This window comes from Oncorhynchus nerka, linkage group LG13 (genome assembly GCF_034236695.1).
Source record: "Oncorhynchus nerka isolate Pitt River linkage group LG13, Oner_Uvic_2.0, whole genome shotgun sequence".
Taxonomy (NCBI): Eukaryota; Metazoa; Chordata; class Actinopteri; order Salmoniformes; family Salmonidae; genus Oncorhynchus; species Oncorhynchus nerka.
In genome coordinates this window covers 32,590,800-32,610,405 of record NC_088408.1, presented here as the reverse complement: position 1 = coordinate 32,610,405, position 19,606 = coordinate 32,590,800, and the positions used below count along the sequence as shown (strand labels likewise).

At 41.6% G+C, this 19,606-nt stretch overlaps 1 protein-coding gene across 1 annotated transcript in view; it reads left to right on the top strand.

Moving 5' to 3' along the window:
* LOC115139386 (protein stum homolog) overlaps nt 1-19,606 on the top strand; it is a 40,833-nt gene extending 21,227 nt beyond the window's left edge. Inside the window, exon 3 of the mRNA XM_029676704.2 lies at nt 18,419-19,606. Within this exon, the coding sequence (XP_029532564.1) occupies nt 18,419-18,453 (35 nt within the window). The 3' untranslated portion in view covers nt 18,454-19,606. The remainder of the gene's footprint in view (nt 1-18,418) is intronic.

Here is a 19,606-nt window from a genome sequence, read left to right as displayed (position 1 = left end):
TGCCTTGAAATCTAAATAAATCACAGACAGTGTCACCAGCAAAGTACCCCCACACCATCACACCTCCTCCATGCTTCACAGTGGGAACCACACATGTGGAGATCATTCGTTCACCTACTCTGCGTTTCACAAAGACACCGCGGTTGGAACCAAAAATCTTAAATTTGGACTCATCAGACCAAAGGACAGATTTCCACCGGTCTAATGTCCATTGCTAATGTGACTTGGCCCAAGCAAGTCTCTTCTTCTTATTGGTGTCCTTTAGTAGTGGTTTCTTTGCAGCAATTCGACCTTGAAGGTCTGATTCAAGCAGTCTCCTCTGAACAGTTGATGTTGAGATGTGTCTGTTACTTGAACTCTGTGAAGCATTTATTTGGGCTGCAATCTGAGCTGCAGATAACTGTAATGAACTTGTCCTCTGCAGCAGAGGTACAGTGGTTCTTCCTTTAAAAGTTTTGAGCTTATGCCGTGATCGTTAGTGGTAGATGGTGGCATTCGGTCATTGCACCACACCATCACAAGGTGGAGTTAGAATGCTGATCTATCGGTAGTCTAAACTGTGGCAATTAATGGAGGCATTTTCAGTCTGAAAGTCTCTCCTCTGGCACTAGAGTCCTGCATCAGGCAACAACCACAAAAACTGTTGGTGGTCCTGGAGTTAAGAGAGAACTTGGGTAAATACCAAATAAAATATTTAAAAAATCATCTTTATTTAACCAGGTAGGCCAGTTGAGAACAAGTTGTCATTTACAACTGCGACCTGGCCAAGATAAAGCAAAGCAGTGCGACAAAAACAACAACTCAGAGTTACACATAAACAAACGTACAGTCAAACACACAAAAGAAAAGAAAAATAGAAAAATCTATGTACAGTGTGTGCAAATGTAGAAGAGTAGGGAGGTAGACAATAAATAGGCCCTAGAGGCAAAAATAATTACAATTTAGCATTAACACTGGAGTGATAGATATGCAGATGATGATGTGCAAGTAGAGATACTGGGGTGCAAAATAGCAAGAGGGTAAGTAATAATATGGGGATGAGGTAGTCAGGTGTACTATTTACAGGTACAGTGATCGGTAAGCTGCTCAGACAGCTGATGTTTAGAGAGGGAGCTATAAGACTCCAGCTTCAGAGATTTTTGCAATTCGTTCATGTCATTGGAAGCAGAGAACTGGAAGGCAAGGCGGCCAAAGGAAGTGTTGACCAGTGCAATGTACCTGCTGGAGCGCGTGCTATGGGTGGGTGTTGCTATGGTGACTAGTGAGCTGAGATAAGGCGGGGCTTTACATAGCAAAGACGTATAGATGATCTGGAGCCAGTGGGTTTGGCGACGAATATGTAGTGAGGGCCAGCCAACGAGAGCATACAGGTCGCAGTGGTGGGTGGTATATGGGGCTTTGGTGATAAAATGGATAGCACTGTGATAGACTACATCCAATTTGCTGAGTAGAGTGTTGGGGCTATTTTGTAAAGGGAGCGGGCAGCAACCGGTTGAAGAGCATGCACTTAGTTTTACTAGCATTTAAGAGCAGTTGGAGGCCACGGAAGGAGTCTTGTATGGCATTGAAGCTCGTTTGGAGGTTTGTTAGCACAGTGTCTAAAGAAGGGCCAGATGTATACAGAAGGGTGTTGTCTGCGTAGAGGTGGATCAGAGACTCACCAGCAGTAAGAGCGACATCATTAATATATACAGAGAAAAGAGTCGGCCCGAGAATTGAACCTTGTGGCACCCTCATAGAGGCTGCCAGAGGTCCGGACAACAGGCCCTCCAATTTGACACACTGAACTCTATATAACTCAATGGGGAAATTTCACTTGACATGTGGACTGACGATTTTCCAAAAAATAGGCACGGTGGGCTTTTGGTTTCTCTCCCTCTAAAATCAGAAATAAATCATCTAAATGGTTTTATTTACAAATTAGGAAGAATGTCTCACCGCATGTTCAAGAATGTCCTTTTATTTAACTAGGCAAGTCAGTTAAGAATAAATTCTTATTTACAATGAGCAGCGGGTTAATTGCCTTGTTCAGGGGCAGAACAACAGATTTTTACCTTGTTTGCTCACGGATTCGATCTAGCAACCTTTCAGTTACTGGCCCAGCCCTAACCACTAGGCTACCTGCCACCCCACGTTACAATTGCTCACTTTCGGTTATTTGAAATGAAATCATCTCCAAAATAGATTTTTTTTTTTTTCAAAGCCATAGAAAGTTGGTTTCACTTTCAGTTATAAAATAAATAAAACAAGGAACTTGTCTGTCGGCCCTGCATTGAAGACCAAAATTGGTTAAAGAAAATTGGTTAAAAATATATTCCACCATCTTTTGCACATGTAATTTTCTTTTCATTATGCATCCTTATTTACAAAGCTATCATTATTATTGTTATTATTATTAACCCTGAATTATAATTATAGTAAAAGACCCTTAGATATTCTCACAGAGCAGATTTGCCCTAACATAAAATGCCCCTTAGATATGAATTTAGATTGCTCCAATCCTCTAAATGTAATTATTGTCTGAGAGTCACGTCATTGGCGGAGAATCAGGCGGCATTGGCGGGGTTGAAAAGGGCGACGAACGATCCATGCCATGCAAACATGCAGCTGCTTATTTCAACTACATTTTAGTTGCAACAAGTTTTATCGGGTTTAATTATACTGTCGGCCTACCGTAGGTGACATGAGTCTCACTAGTGTTCAGTAATGTGCTTTTAAAAGTGTTGTAGGTCTTTTATTTATTTATTTATTTGTAACATTTATTTTACTACATGGTCTACTTACTCTGCTGGCGTCTTGACCCAGTTTATGCCCTTACACAATTCCTGACATTTAATCATAGTAAAAACTCCCCGTCTTAGGTCAGTTAGGATCATCACGTTATTGTAAGGATGTGAAATGTCAGAATAATAGCAGAGAGAATTATTTATTTCTACTTTTATTTCTTTCATCACATTCCCAATGGGTCAGAAGTTTACATACACTCAATTAGTATTTGGTAGCATTGCCTTGTGGTTGAAAAATGAGGTTTCATGACTCCAACCTATGTGTATGTAAACTTCCTGCTTCAACTGTATGTATATATGTGTTTATTTATGTGGAAGCAGCAGCACACTTTAATTTTCCAGGTCAAATATCCCCGTAGGACAATAAATTGTATCATATCATGTGTTCATGGACAGTGTTATGAGTTTTTCTTGACCACATGTCCTGTCCAGGAACACTCCTGTTCATAGAGGGTTGGTATGGTATTATAGTAATACTATAGTAACACTTTCCAGCCACAGCCCCAACAGATAGATTTTTTTTTTTGTGTGGTTTGATGGATACCGTAATTATCTATCGCCCTCTCTCTTCATTGCTCAATGCAGATTGAATTGCATTGCTAAATGTGTTTTTATGAATGAGAATGTCAAAATACTAGAATTTTGGCTCCCATTGTGCATGAGTTACTTGGCGTATAGACCCCACTTAGCGTTTGTGGCTGGGACCTACTCTTTGTTATTATTTCTGTCGGCCCTGCAAGCTGTGTTGGCTGGAACCCTGTGGAGTACCAGCACTAGCCTACATCGCTACCATCATGCCGCACAAAGTTAAAGAAGGTTGGAGTAATGGAGAGGACAGTGTTTTGCTAACACAGGTGCGTGATCTTTTAAATCAACAAGATGTCCAAGCAATTATTACAGCAACAGGAAAATTGCTTCAAATGATTTGTCCAAAACTGGTGGACTCAACTAACAAAAGAATGGGCGATCTTACCAGAGGTCCTAGACTTTAAGAACAGTTTGCAGTTCTTCTAGGGAGAGGTGTATGTCATGAAAGACACTTGCAGCAAGATGACAACAAACTGTAAGTCCACGTGAGATGACAGAACTGTCTGTGAATCATTATTACAGGTGACTGGGAAAACAGACTATCGAGGGACAATCCAGGAGGAATAACAATGTTGTGGATGGCATACAAGAGACTCCACTTGAGACCTGGTAGGAGTCTAGGGACAAAGTGAGGGAAATTATCACCGAAAAGCTGCAGATGGATCATAGGAAGATTGAGGTGGATCGCGCCCAGCGCCCACAATGGATCACGCCCAAGGTGACAGAACCAGGCCGATAGTGGTCAAGGTCCTAAGGTTCAAGGACAAGATGGCTGTTCTGGAGAAAGACAAGAACTTGAGAGGAACTAAAATCTTCCTCGACGAGGACTTCCCAGCTATAAAAGCTGCCAGGGGGTGTGGGGACATTGCTTACATCTGCTACAACAAGCTCATTGTCCACCCTCCCTCCCAAAAGCCTGGAATGATGGAGGGAGTCAAGCTTCCGGGTCAGTAGCTTCAGCCCAACATCACACACACACACACACACACACACACACACATATATATATATATATACACCAACTAACATTCACAAGTGCCTGATTAACTGACTACTAGCTAACAATGTTTTTATTTTACTTATATATTTTTCTCCATATTATGTCTATCTCCGATAAGCTACCCAGGAAAGGGCTAAGAATAGCCCATATTAATATAGTTAGCCTTAGAAATAAGGATAATGAAATCAATAACTTGCTAACGATAACGTTCATATGCTGTTCATCTCTGAAACTCACCTAGATAATTCATTTGATGATACATCAGTAGCAATACAAGGATATAACATCTACAGAAAGGACAGGAATGCCTATGGAAGAGGTGTTGCGGTATACAGTATATCCAGAGCCGTATTCCTGTAAAGCTTAGATGGGATCTCATGTCGAAAGTTGTTGAAGTGTTGTGGTTACAAGTTCATCTGCCTCATCTAAAGCCTCTTATTTTAGGGTGCTGCAATAGGCCACCAAGTGATAACAGTCAGGATTTGGATAATATGTGTGCAATGCTTGATAGTGTGTGTGATGTTAACAGGGAGGACTATTTTCTGCATGGCCTGAACAGTGACTGGTTAGCAACTAGCTATCCTCTCAATAGGAAGCTTCTAACTGTGACTAAAGCCTATAATATGACCCAGGTTATCGCTCACCCACCTAGAGTGCATACCAATAGTGTTGGATCTGCGACATCCACTTGTATTGATCATATCTTAGCACGGGACGCGACGTCATCATAGCGCCGATCCATCATGACTGGTCTGCCGATATAATTCCGTCTGATGTGCCCTCAACTGGCCTTTGCCGGACGTCGGTGACACCCTTGTCCCAAAGCTAGCACCAGTTATCCTCGAGACAGGCGCATCTCCCGGCTAGCGTAGTAACGACTACCTAACGGCTTCCCTGTTTCGTCTATTTCTGTTCACTGGACCCTATGATGACTTGGCTACATAGCTGATGCATGCTGGACTGTTCATTAATCATGGTACTCCATTTAGTTTATTTTGTTTATCTGTCAACCTCGAACTCAGACCCTGTGTGTAGTTAACTGACCCTCTCTGCCTATTCATCGCCATTTTACCTGTTGTTGTTGTCAGCCGATTAGCTGTTGTTGTCTTACCCGTTGTTGTCTTAGCTAGCTGGCCCAATCAACACCTGTGATTGCTTTATGTCTCTCTAATGTCAATATGCCTTGTATACTGTTTAGGGTAGTTATCATTGTTTTATTTTACTGCAGAGCCCCTAGTCCCACTCAACATGCCTCAGATAGCTCTTTTGTCCCACCTCCCACACATGCGGTGACCTCACCTAGCATAACTAGTGCCTCCAGAGATGCAACCTCTCTTATCGTCACTCAATGCCTAGGTTTACCTCCACTGTACCTGCATCCTACTGTACATTATGCCCTGAATCTATCCTACCACGCCCAGAAATCTGCTCCTTTTATTCTCTGTTCACAACGCACTAGACAACCAGTTCTGATAGCCTTTAGCCGTACCCTCATCCTACTCCTCCTCTGTTCCTCAGGCGCTCTCATTTGTTGACTTCTGTAACCGTAAAAGCCTTGGTTTCATGCATGTTAACATCAGAAGCCTCCTCCCTAAGTTTGTTTTACTCACTGCTTTAGCACACTCCGCCAACCCTGATGTCCTTGCCGTGTCTGAATCCTGGCTTTGGAAGGCCACCAAAAATTCTGAAATTTCCATCCCCAACTACAACATTTTCCATCAAGATAGAACTGCCAAAGGGGGAGGAGTTGCAATCTACTGCAGAGATAGCCTGCAAAGTTCTGTCATACTTTCCAGGTCTATGCCCAAACAGTTCGAGCTTCTAATATAAAAAATGTATCTCCAGAAATAAGTATCTCACTGTTGCCGCCTGTTACAGATCCCCCTCAACTCCCAGCTGTGCCCTGGACACCATATGTGGATTTATTGCCACCCATCTATCTTCGTTCTGTTAGGTGACCTAAACTGGGATATGCTTAACACTCCGGCTGTCCTACAATCTTAGCTAGATGCCCTCAATCTCACACAAATGATCAAGGAACCCACCAGCTACAACCCTAAATCTGTAAACATGGGCACCCCCATTGATATTATCCTGACCAACTTGCTCTCCAAATACACCTGTTTTCAATCAGGATCTCAGCGATCACTGCCTCATTGCCTGCATCCGTGATGGGTCCGCGGTCAAACAACCACCCCTCATCACTGTCAAACGCTCCCTAAAACACTTCTGTGAGCAGGCCTTTCTAATCTACCAGGCCCTGGTATCCTGGAAGGATATTGACTTCATCCCGTCAGTAGAGGATGCTTTCCTCACCATCTTAAATAAGCATGCCCCTTTCAAAAAATGTAGAACTAAGAACAGATATAGCCTTGGTTCACTCCAGACCTGACTGCCCTAGATCAGCACAAAAACATCCTGTGGTGTACTGCATTAGCATCGAATAGTCCCCGTGATATGCAACTTTTCAGAGAAGTCAGGAACCAATATACACAGTCAGTTATGAAAGCAAAGGCTAGCTTTTTCAAACAGAAATTAGCATCCTGTAGCTCTAACTCCAAAAGGTTTTGTGACACTGTAAAGTCCATGGAGAATAAGAGCACCTCCTCCCAGCTGCCCACTGCACCAAGGCTAGGAAACACTGTCACCATCGATAAAACCACGATAATCAAGAATTTCAATAAGCATTTCTCTACGGCTGACCATGCTTTCCTCCTGGCTAACCCAACCCCGGCCAACAGATCTGCACTCCCCGCAGCTACTTGCCCAAGCCTCCCCAGCTTCTCCTTTACCCAAATCCAGATAGCTGATGTTCTCAAAGAGCTGCAAAACCTGGACCCGTACAAATCAGCTGGGCTAGACAATCCGGACTCTCTCTTTCTAAAATTATCCACCGCCATTTTTGCAACCCCTATTACTTGCTGTTCAACCTCTCTTTCGTATCGTCCGAAATTGCTAAAGATTGGGAAGCTGCCGTGGTCATCCCCCTCTTCAAAGGGGGTGACACTCTAGACCCAAACTGTTACAGACCTATATCCAACTGTTACAGACCTATATCCATTGACCATTTCGAATCCCGCCGTACCTTCTCCGCTGTACAATCTGATTTCCGAGCTGGTCACAGGTGCACCTCAGCCACGCTCAAGGTCCTAAATTATATCATAACCGCCATCGATAAAAGAGTACTGTGCAGCCGTCTTCATCGACCTGGCCAAGGCTTCCGACGCTGTCAATCGCTGTATTCTTATCGGCAGACTCAACAGCCTTGGTTTCTCAAATGACTGCCTCGCCTGGTTCACCAACTACTTCTCAGATAGAGTTCAGTGTGTCAAATTGGAAGGCCTGTTGTCCGGAACTCTGGCAGTCTCTATGGGTGTACCACAGGATTCAATTCTCGGGCCGACTCTTTTCTCTGTATATATCAACGATATCGCTCTTGCTGTGGGTGATTCCTTGATCCACCTCTACGCAGACGACACCATTCTGTAAACAGCTGGCCCTTCTTTGGACACTGTGTTAACAAACCTCCACGAGCTTCAATGCCATACAACACTCCTTCCGTGGCCGCCAACTGTTCTTCAATGCTAGTAAATCTAAATATATGCTCTTCAACCGATCACTGCTGCACCCACCCGCCCGCCCACCCAACATCACTACTTTGCTTTGTTCCGTGACAATTTTTAATTTTTAATTTCACCTTTATTTAACCAGGTAGGCTAGTTGAGAACAAGTTCTCATTTGCAACTGCGACATGGCCAAGAGAAAGCATAGCAGTGTGAACAGACAACAACACAGAGTTACACATGGAGTAAACAATAAAAAATCAAGTCAATAACATAGTAGAAAAAAAAGAATCTATATACATTGTGTGCAAAAGGCATGAGGAGGTAGGCAATAAATAGGCCATAGGAGTGAATAATTACAATTTAGCAGATTAACACTGGAGTGATAAATGATCAGATGAACATGTGCAGGTAGAGATACTGGTGTGCAAAATAGCAGAAAAGTAAGTAAAATAAAAACTGTATGGGGATGAGGTAGGTCAATTGGGTGGGCTATATACCGATGGACTATGTACAGCTGCAGCGATCGGTTAGCTACTCAGATAGCAGATGTTTAAAGTTGGTGAGGGAAATAAAAGTCTCCAACTTCCGAGATTTTTGCAATTCGTTCCAGTCGCAGGCAGCAGAGAACAGGAAGGAAAGGCGGCCAAATTAGGTTTTGGCTTTAGGGACGATCAGTGATCACAATGTGGACTGTGCTGACTTTCAATGTAGCAACTGCTTGCGGAGGACTACAGGCTACTCTTAGCAAGCAAGTAGCAAACCTGCACAAACTGCCAGGGAATCCACGCACGCCTACTTTTTCTTTTTCTTCCACCCCAGTAGCCGGATGCCGCTCTGGTGGAAGTTTCGCCCCCATGTCGGCTCTCCACAGCCGACTGGCCGGTGCTCAGCAGGGTTCTATCCCCGAAGGGGTCTCCACCTTCCCTGGAGAACGGAGCTGTTCTTGACCCAACCAATCAGCCATGGAGGTAAGTCACTCACTGTGGAAGTCGAAGAAGGCATCCTTTGTCATCGGGGGTCTCCTTGGAGATGTTCAACCCTGATCTGATACAGAGCAGAAACAGCTTTGCCGCTCTGGATCCAGAGGTTCCGGCACTTTCTTCCTTGGGGGATTCCCATTAAAGATTGGATCAGGAGGTACCTGCGTCTTCATCCTCGGTTCTGTCTCCCTCTCCGGTGGCTTCTACCTTGGGTTCAGATCCTCTGAGCTCCCACCCTCATCAGACCGTGAGGCTGCCTGAGAGAGCAGCCCATTCAACATCACCAGCTGTCATCATAGGCAGCTTTATGGTGAGAAACATCTCGGTTCCCAAGGCAAAAACCCTGTGCTACCCAGGAGCACGAGTATAGGACCTCCCAAGGCTGCTTCCGACTGTTCTACCCAGGAGCATGTGTACAGGACATAACAAGGCTGTTTCCGACTGTGCTACCACAGGTGCCGGGAGCTGACACTGTCGTAGTCCATGTTGGGTCAAACGACATCAGGAGGGCTAACTCAGAACATTTGAAAACTGATTTTAAAAAACTAATTTTAGTATTAAAAGACTCCGAAAAACGGCCAATCATTTCAGGTCCAGTACCATCGTTGGGCCGCGGGTGTGAAAGATTAGGCAGACAGCTGGCATTGCACATCTGGCTAAAATATTATTGTAGCTCACACTGCACTATCAGCTCCAATATAAATAACATGAGCAAGTCTACTTCTGATAAGCTTCCCAGTAAAGCATTCAAAACAATCAAGCAACCCAGAAAAGTGCTAGAAAATAGCTCATATTAACATATGCAGCCTGAGAAACAAGGTCCATGAAGTCAATAACTTGCTTGTAACAGATAAAATGCATATTCTATCTCTGAAACTCACTTAGATAATACCTTAGATGATACAGTGGTAGCATACATGGTTATAACCTCTGCCGAAAAGACAGAAATGGCAACAGGGGCGATGTTGCGATCTATATTCAGAACCACATTCCTGTAAAGCTTAGAGACGATCTATTGTTAAATACTTTTGAAGTAATATGGCTACAGGTTCAGCTGCCTCACATAAAGCCCATTCGTGTTGGAAGCTGCTATAGACCACCAAGTGCTAACAGTCAGTATCTGGATAATATGTGTAAAATGCTTGATAATGTTTAGGTTGTCAGTCAACCTACCAGGGTAGTTACAAACAGCACAGGAATTAAATCATCAACGTGTATTGATCACATCTTTACAAATGCTGCATAAATTTGCTTTAAAGCAGTATCCAAATCTATAGGATGTAGTGATCACAATATAATAGCCATATCTAGGAATACCAAAGTTCCAAAGGCTGGGCCTAATATAGTGTATAAGAGGTCATACAATAAGTTTTGCAGTGATTCATGTGTTGATGATGTAAATCATTTTTGCTGGTCTGTGGTGTGTAATGAGGAGCAACCAGATGCTGCACTTGACACATTTATGAAATTGCTTATTCCAGTTATTAATAAGCACGCACCCATTAAGAAAATGACTGTAAAAACTGTTCAATCCCCTTGGATTGATGAAGAATTTAAAAATTGTATGGTTGATAGGGATGAGGCAAAAGGTATGGCAAATAAGTCTGGCAGCCCAGCTGAATTGGCAAATGGACTGCAAATTAAGAAATCATATGACTAAACTAAATAAATAGAAAATATAGTAAAAAGCTTTGAGGCACTTAATTGAAATGTTGGGGATAAAAAGCCAACTCGGCTCCATCATTCATTGAATTAGATGGCTCATTCATCACAAAGCCCACTGATATTGCCAACTAATTTAATGCCTTTTTCATTGGCAAGATAAGAAAACTTAGGGATGACATGCCAGCAACAAAGCTGATACTATACATCCAAGTATATTTGACAAAATTTTGAAAGACGAGTTGTACTTCTGAATTCCATAAAGTCTGCGTGGAAGAGGTGAAAAAAGTGTTGTTGTCTATTAGAGGTAGACCGATTATGATTTTTCAACGCCGATACCGATTATTGGGGACCAAAAAACCCGATGCCGATTAATCGGCCGATTTAAAAGAACATTTATTTATTTATTTATTTGTAATAATGACAATTACAACAATACTGAATGAACACTTTTATTTTAAGTTAATATAATACATCAATCAAATCAATTTAGCCTCAAAACAAATAATGAAACATGTTCAATTTGGTTTAAATAATGCAAAAACAAAGTGTTGGAGAAGAAAGTAAAAGTGCAATATGTGCCATGTAAAAAAGCTAACTTTTAAGTTCCTTGCTCAGAACATGAGAACATATGAAAGCTGGTGGTTCCTTTTAACATGAGTCTTCAATATTCCCACGTAAGAAGTTTTAGGTTGAGGGTATTATAGAAATTATAGGACTATTTCTCTCTATACCATTTGTATTTCATATACCTTTGACTATTGGATGTTCTTATAGGCACTCTAGTACTGCCAGTGTAACAGTATAGCCTCCGTCCCCCTCCTCACCCCTACCTGGGCTCGAACCAGGAACAGATTGACAACAGCATTATCCATCGCAAAAAGCTGCGGCCCTTGCAGAGCAAGGGGAACAACTACTCCAAGTCTCAGAGCGAGTGACGTTTGAAACTCTATTAGCACGTACCCCGCTATCTAGCTAGCCATTTCACATCGGTTACACCAGCCTAATCTCGGGAGTTGATAGGCTTGAAATCATAAACAGCGCAATGCTTGAAGCATTGCGAAGAGCTGCTGGCAAAATGCACGAAAGTGATGTTTGAATGGATGCTTACGAGCCTGCTGCTGCCTACCACCTCTCAGTCAGACTGCTCTATCAAATATCAAATCATAGACTTAATTATAACATAATAACACACAGAAATACGAGCCTTAGGTCATTAAAATGGTCAAATCATTTTCAAAATAAAACATTTATTATTTCAGTGAAATACGGAACCATTCCGTATTTTATCATAAGTATAAATATTCCTGTTACATTGCACAACCTTCAATGTTATGTCATAATTACGTAAAATTCTGGCGAATTAGTTCGCAACGAGCCAGGCGGCCCAAACTGTTGCATATACCCTGACTCTGCGTGCAATGAACGCAAGAGAAGTGACACAATCTCCCTAGTTTAATATTGCCTTCTAACATTAATTTATTTTAACTAATTATGCAGGTTTAAAAATATATACTACTGTGTATTGATTTTAACTTCTTGCGTCGAGCAATCCCGTATCCGGGAGCGTAATCATAGCCTCAAGCTCATTACCATAACGCAACGTTAACTATTCATGAAAATCGCAAATGAAATGAAAGAAATATATTCACTCACAAGCTTAGCCTTTTGTTAACAACACTGTCATCTCAGATTTTCAAAATATGCTTTTCAACCATAGCTACACAAGCATTTATGTAAGAGTATTGATAGCTAGCATAGCATTAAGCCTAGCATTCAGCAGGCAACATTTTCACAAAAACAAGAAAAGCATTCAAATAAAATAATTTACCTTTGAAGAACTTCGGATGTTTTCAATGAGGAGACTCTTAGTTAGATAGCAAATGTTCCAAAAATATTATTTGTGTAGGAGAAATTGCTCCGTTTTGTTCATCACGTTTGGCTAAGAAAAAAAAATGAAAATTCAGTCATTACAACGCCTAACTTTTTTTCCAAATTAACTCCATAATATCGACAGAAACATGGCAAACGTTGTTTAGAATCAATCCTCAAGGTGTTTTTCACATATCTATTCGATGATAAATCATTCGTGGCAGTTTGGTTTCTCCTCTGAAGCAAATGGAAAAATACACGCAGCTGGAGATTACGCAATAATTTCGACGGAGGACACCAAGCGAGCACCTGGTAAATGTAGTCTCTTATGGTTAATCTTCCAATGATATGCCTACAAATACGTCACAATGCTGCAGACACCTTGGGGAAATGACAGAAAGTGTAAGCTCATTCCTGGCGCATTCACAGCCATATAAGGAGACATTGGAACACAGCGCCTTCAAAATCTGGGGCATTTCCTGTTTGAAATTTCATCTTGCTTTCGCCTGTAGCATCAGTTCTGTGGCACTCACAGATAATATCTTTGCAGTTTTGGAAACGTCAGAGTGTTTTCTTTCCAAAGCTGTCAATTATATGCATAGTCAAGCATCTTTTCGTGACAAAATATCTTGTTTAAAACGGGAACGTTTTTTTATCCAAAAATGTAAAGAGCGCCCCTATATCGAAGAAGTTAAGAAAGGCATTGATGTTTATGGTTAGGTACATTGAAGTCTTGTTAGACTTCAGTGCAGCATTTGACATTATTGATCATAGTCTGCTGCTGGAAAAATGTATGTGTTTTGGCTTTACACCCCCTGCTATAATGTAGATAAAGCATTACACAGAGGGTGTTCTTAAATGGAATTCTCTCAAACATAATCCAGGTAGAATCAGGAATTCCCCAGGGTAGCTGTTTAGGCCCCTTGCTTTTTTCAATCTTTACTAAGACATACCACTGACTTTGAGTAAAGCCAGAGTGTCTACTTATGCGGATGACTCAACACTATACACGTCGGCTACTACAACGACTGAAATGACTGCAACACTTAACAAAGAGTTGCAGTTAATTTCGGAGTGGGTGGCAAGAAATAAGTTAGTCCTAAATATATCTAAAACTTAAAGCATGGTATTTGGAACAAATCATTCACTAAACCCTAAACCTCAATTAAATCTTGTAATGAATAATGTGGAAATTTAGCAAGTTGAGGTGACTAAACTGCTTGGGGTAACCCTGGATTGTAAACTTTCATGGTCAAAACATATTGATACAACAGTAGCTAAGATTGGGAGAAGTATGTCCATAATAAAGCACTGCTCTGCCTTCTTAACAACACTATCAACAAGGCAGGTCCTACAGGCTTTAGTTTTGTTGCACCTTGACTACTGTTCAGTCGGGTGGTCAGGTGCCATAAAAAAGGACTTAGGCAAATTGCAATTGGCTCAGAACAGGGCAACACGGCTGGCCCTTGGATGTACACATGTACACAGAGAGCTAACATTAATAATGTGCATATCAATCTCTCCTGGCTCAAAGTGAAGGAGAGATTGACTTCATCACTACTTGTATTTATAAGAGGTATTGACATGTTGAATGCACCATGCTGTCTGTTTGAACTACTGGCACACAGCTTGGACACCCTGTCACTCCCTGACCTTAGAAATCCTGTTTATGTCTCTATTTTGGTTTGGTCAGGGTGTGAGTTGGGGTGGGTATTCTATGTTCTATGTTTTCTATTTCTTTGTGTTTGGCCGGGTGTGGTTCTCAATCAGAGGCAGCTGTCTATCGTTGTCTCTGATTGAGAACCATACTTAGGTAGCCTTTTTTTCCACCTGTCTTTGTGGGAAGTTAACTTTGTTTAGGGCACATAGCCTTTAGCTTCACAGTTTGTTTTGTAGTGTTTATTGTTTTGTTCGGCGTCTTGTTTCTAAATAAAGGAATATGTACGCTCACCACACTGCACCTTGGTCCTCCTCCTTCAACAGCCGTGACACACCCATACATACCCCACATGACATGCCACAAGAGGTCCCTTCACAGTCCCCAAGTCCAGAACAGACTATGAGAGGTGCACAGTGCTACATAGACCCATGACTACATGGAACTCTATCACACATCAAGTAACTAATGCTTGCAGTAAAATTAGATTTAAAAAAACTGATTAAAAAAACACCTTGTGGAACAGAGGAGACTATGAAGCAACACAAACATAGGCACAGACACATGCATACACACACAACAACATACGCACTATACACACACATACACATGGATACTGTAGATATGTGGTAGTGGTGGAGTAGGGGCCTGAGGGCACATAGTGTGTTGTGAATGTATTGTCATGTTTTTAAATTGTATAAACTGCCTTAATTTTGCTGGACCCCAGGGAGAGTAGCTGCTAATGGTGATCCATCATAAATACAAATACAACTCTTCACTATTGGCTGCAGAACTTTGCAAAAGAGCAATATCAGTTCCCATTGGCTGCGGTGACCATAACATTGAGGCAATAACAAGGAAAGCCAAAGTGCCAAAGGTTGGGCCTAAAGTAATTTATAAGAGATCATACAAAAGTTTTTCTCAGGACTCTTTTGTTGAAAATGTAAAAAATGTATGTTGGTCTGATGTGTATGAGGAAGTGAATCCAGATGCAGCACTGGAGGTATTTGTAAAATTATTCATTTCATTTGTTGACAAGCATCCACCTGTTAAGAAATTAACTGTGAGAACTGTTAGAGCCCTCTGGATTGATGATGTATTGAACAATTGTGCCACTCGGGAGCCAAAAACTTATAATAATGAAGGAAAAGGATTGCTGTTTTGAATTTGGACAAGTTAGTGTGGGAGAAGTGGAATAACTATTGTTATCCATCAATAATGATAAGCCACAAGGTATAGACAACCTTGATGGGAAACTAATGAGAATGGAACTGTAGCAGATTGTATTGCCACCTCTATTTGCTATATCTTTAACCAAAGCCTAAAGGAGTGTGTGTGTCCACAGGCTTGGAAGGAAGCTGAAGTAATTCCACTACCTAAAAATAGTAAAGCACCCTTTGCTTGCTCTAGCAGCTGCCCAATCAGTTTGCTGCCTGCTCTTAGTACGATGATGGAGAGAATTGTGTTTGACCAAATACAATGCTATTTTTCAGAGAACATGTTAACTACTGACTTTCAGCATGCTTATAGAGAAGGGCACTCCACTTGTACTGCACTGACTCAGATGACTGATGATTGGTTACAATAAATGGATAATACGATAATTGGAGATGTATTATTAGATTTCAGTACAGTATTGATCATAAGTTGTTATTGAAAAAACTTGCATGCAATAGCTTTACATCACCTGCCATCACATGGTTGTAGAGTTATTTATCCAATAGAAACCAGAGAGTGTTCTTCAATGGGAGCTTCTCTTACATCAGATATGTACAATGCGATGTACCTCATGGCAGTTGTCTTGGGCCGTTACTCTTCTCTATTTTTACAAATGATTTGCCACTGGTCTTACACAAAGCTAAAATGACTATGTATGTGGATTATTCCACTCTCTGCATGTCAGCACCCAAAGCCAGTGAGCTCACTGAAATTTTAAACAAGGAGTTACAGTCAGTATCAAAATGGGTGATTAATATAAGCTGGTCTTAAATACATCTAAAACTAAACACATTGTATATGGTTCAAAACATTCTCTAAGACCTAAACCTCAACTGGAGTTGTGTGTAAAGGGTGTGAGCATTGAGGAAGCTAAACTCTGAGGTATAACATTGGATGTCAATTATCATGGTCAATTCATTTTGACAAAGTGGTTGTGAAGATGTGGATGAGTATGTCTGTTATAAAAAATATGTTCTGTGTTTTTGACACAAAAGTCATCTGTGCGAGTTGTTCAGGCTCTGGTCTGCCCCCATCTTGATTACTGTCCGATAATATGGTCAAGTGCAGCAAAGGAAGACCTAGCAAGGCTGCAGCTGGCTCAAAACAGAGCAGCACGCCTTGCCCTTAACTGCACAAACAGAACTAACATCAACAACATGCCAGTCTTTCCTGGTTGAGGGTTGACGAGCGATGAACTGCTTCTCATCTAGTTTTTATGATAAGTATTCATGTAATGAAATTCCAGATTGCCTGCATAATCAAATAACATTCACCCATACCCCACAAGACCTGCCACCAGGTGTCTCTTCACAGTCCCCAAGTCCAAAATGAATTCACGGCAACACACAGTATTATACAGAACAATGATCGCATGGAATTCCTTTCATGTCCAATTACTCAAGCAACTAGCAAAATGACCTTTAAAAAAATATTAAACAACATCTCAGAGAACGGCAGGGACTTTGAGGGGACACACAAACACACACACATCGTTTTTTGTTGTTGTACATGTAATGTTTTTATATTATTGTACACTACATGGCCAAAAAGTATATGGGCACCCCTTCAAATTACTAAATGTAGCTATTTCAGCCGAACCGGTTGCTGACAGGTGTATAAATCCGAGCACACAGCCATGCAATCTCCATAGACAAACATCGGCAGTAGAATGGTCTGTACTGAAGACCTCAGTGACTTTCAACGTGGCACCGTCATAGGATGCCACCTTTCCAGCAAGTCAGTTTGTCAAATTTCTGCCCTTCTAGAGCTGCCCTGGACAACTTTAAGTGCTGTTGTTGTGTATTTTACATTTGTGTGACTGTCCTAATCTATCAGTGTATCAGTGTTTTGTTACTTGTCATGCTCTGTGTTTTTTGTGGACCCCAGGAATAATAGCTTCTGCCTCTGCAAAAGCTAGTGGGGACCCAAATAAACAAACAAACCCCGTTCTTCCCCTTGCACTCTCTTGTGTCTGCTTTATGTTATCACTTGAGTCAGTATTTTATTCAAATGAGGCTACATTAGCTACATAGTTCTTTCTCCCCATGGATCCCACTGATATTTCTTAGATATATATCTTGGATTACATTATTATAGTTCTCTCCCTCCGAGCCACATAAGGGGATGGATTCATTGGAATCATGACAATTACTATTGTTTGCCTAGAGAAGAGGTCTTTGTCAAGATAACAGTGTGGTATTAATTGCTCTGTGTGTGGGAGGGAAAGACTGCTCCCAGAACACTGTTGAGCATTTTCATGCTGTTATTATCAACCCTGTTATCGAATCTAACCACTGAGCTCTGGGTCCCATCTTCTGTCTCGTCTTCTTTCCATATCAAAGAGGGATGTTTTTCGAGCGTGCTTCTCACTATAATAGTCTTTATCAGAACATCTCCTGGAACACGATGTGCCACTGTGCAGTACACCTGTAGCTTGTCATGGTTTCAAAACTCATTTCTCTTGTTTTGTTTTTCTTTGTTTTTCCTCCTAAACGGATGAAAGTTTCTGATGGTACGTACTGTGTGTGTAGTACTACACCGTCTCTGTAGTACTACACCGTCTCTGTGTTTCCACCAACATGTTGCTCTTCACTCGCTGCCCCCACTGCTTTTTTCCTGGTCCATCGACTCCACCTCTGATAATGTTCCTGTTCATCCCACCACCTCCCTTCTGGCTGTCTCTCACACTGTTCGGCTTTGTTGTCCTCCATCATGCTCGTTATACCGGGCGTCATTGGCAGGACCGGAATGGAGAAATAGCTGGGAGTGCCCTGAATGTCCTCAGCACTGTCCCTGACTCCGTCACAACATGCTTTGCAACTAGCAACATCACAGATCAGAGAGCACGCTATACTCTCAGCAGTGCATGTCTGGGAAGATTTTTTAATAAGATTCTTCAGTATAGATTCAAATTTAGTTATATATTAAGGTTTCACTATTAAGCATTTTCCAGCTTGCTGCATGGCTTTACTCAGTTTGCTCAGGCTGTTCAGGGCTCACCTGCACCGTTGCATTCAATGTGTTCAGGTGGTGTGTTCACCAGTCTACTTATCGACCTGTAACCTCACTGTGTCCTGTCTCTCCTCCAGGCTATAGGGATCAGGGGGTTCCCCAGCAGGTTTGAGCCCAGCTAAACGTTAAGCCTGGATGTAGAGTTGTCTCCTAGCATCCCCCCCGACCAACTGGGGCAGAGAAAGAGCTGCGAGGAGGCCTCACCACTGGGCGGGGAGCCAAGGCAGGATGATAGTCACAGGCTTAACCCTACCCTACCTACTGTACCGTATCGCCTACTGCTGCAACTGCTGCTGCTCCACTTCACAGCTCATTTGTAGAATGAGGAGCACGTCAATATCGATGGAAAGACGTTTTCTACACCCCGAAGCGTCCTGTGAAAATAGAGAATATAACACAATAGAATATAAATATGTGCCAACTGTATGTACAGTACTGTACCATGTGCTAAGGACTATCTATCCTGTCTGGGGCAATATTCAGTGTTCAGTGGTTTTTATGAAAAAGTGAAATGTGCAGTTTATTCCTTTTGTGTATATTATCAGCTGTTTAACCACTCACTTGAGTAGCAGACTTCAATAGTCTGAAGATGGTATCAGTGTCTGTTAAGCCCTCCACGATTGTATAGGGTGTGATGTTATTAAGACTTATGGCAAGTGGAGATGATCTTGTTTTATATACAGTAATATTCTGCATGGATACCTTGTGTATCATTCTTCAGATATGTCTATCATATTTAAACTACTCTCATCACACACAGACATTAATAGCCTTCTGTGACTTTGTATGACTATTCATTGGTTGTTGTTTTTGTGAAACATCAATGTTTTGTTCACTAAATCCTTCTGGGCCAGTTGCCATAGATACTGTCCATTTTAAGCAAGTATCTTTGTGTGCACGTGGAGCTGAAGGGAAGGTAATTGGTACAAGTTATGGCAGGAGGAGACACGGCTACAGTGACCAGTGGTGCTGTATGAACCATTTAAATGGTGGGATTTTAAAGATAGAAATAATAGAACAATAGACATATACCATAGATTATAGCATAAGCTTTGATGGTGTTTAAAGATTGGATTGTGAAGAGTATGACATCCTCATTGGAGACTGCCATTACTTTCACAAAGAGAGATATTCAATGCATTTGTGAAATGTAAAGACCACTTAACTGTTATCCAATTTGCCCCCAAAAAACTGTAAAATCACATTGGTGTACAGAACAGCAAAAATAAGTGTCACCCTCAATAAACAAAGTATGTAATGAACAA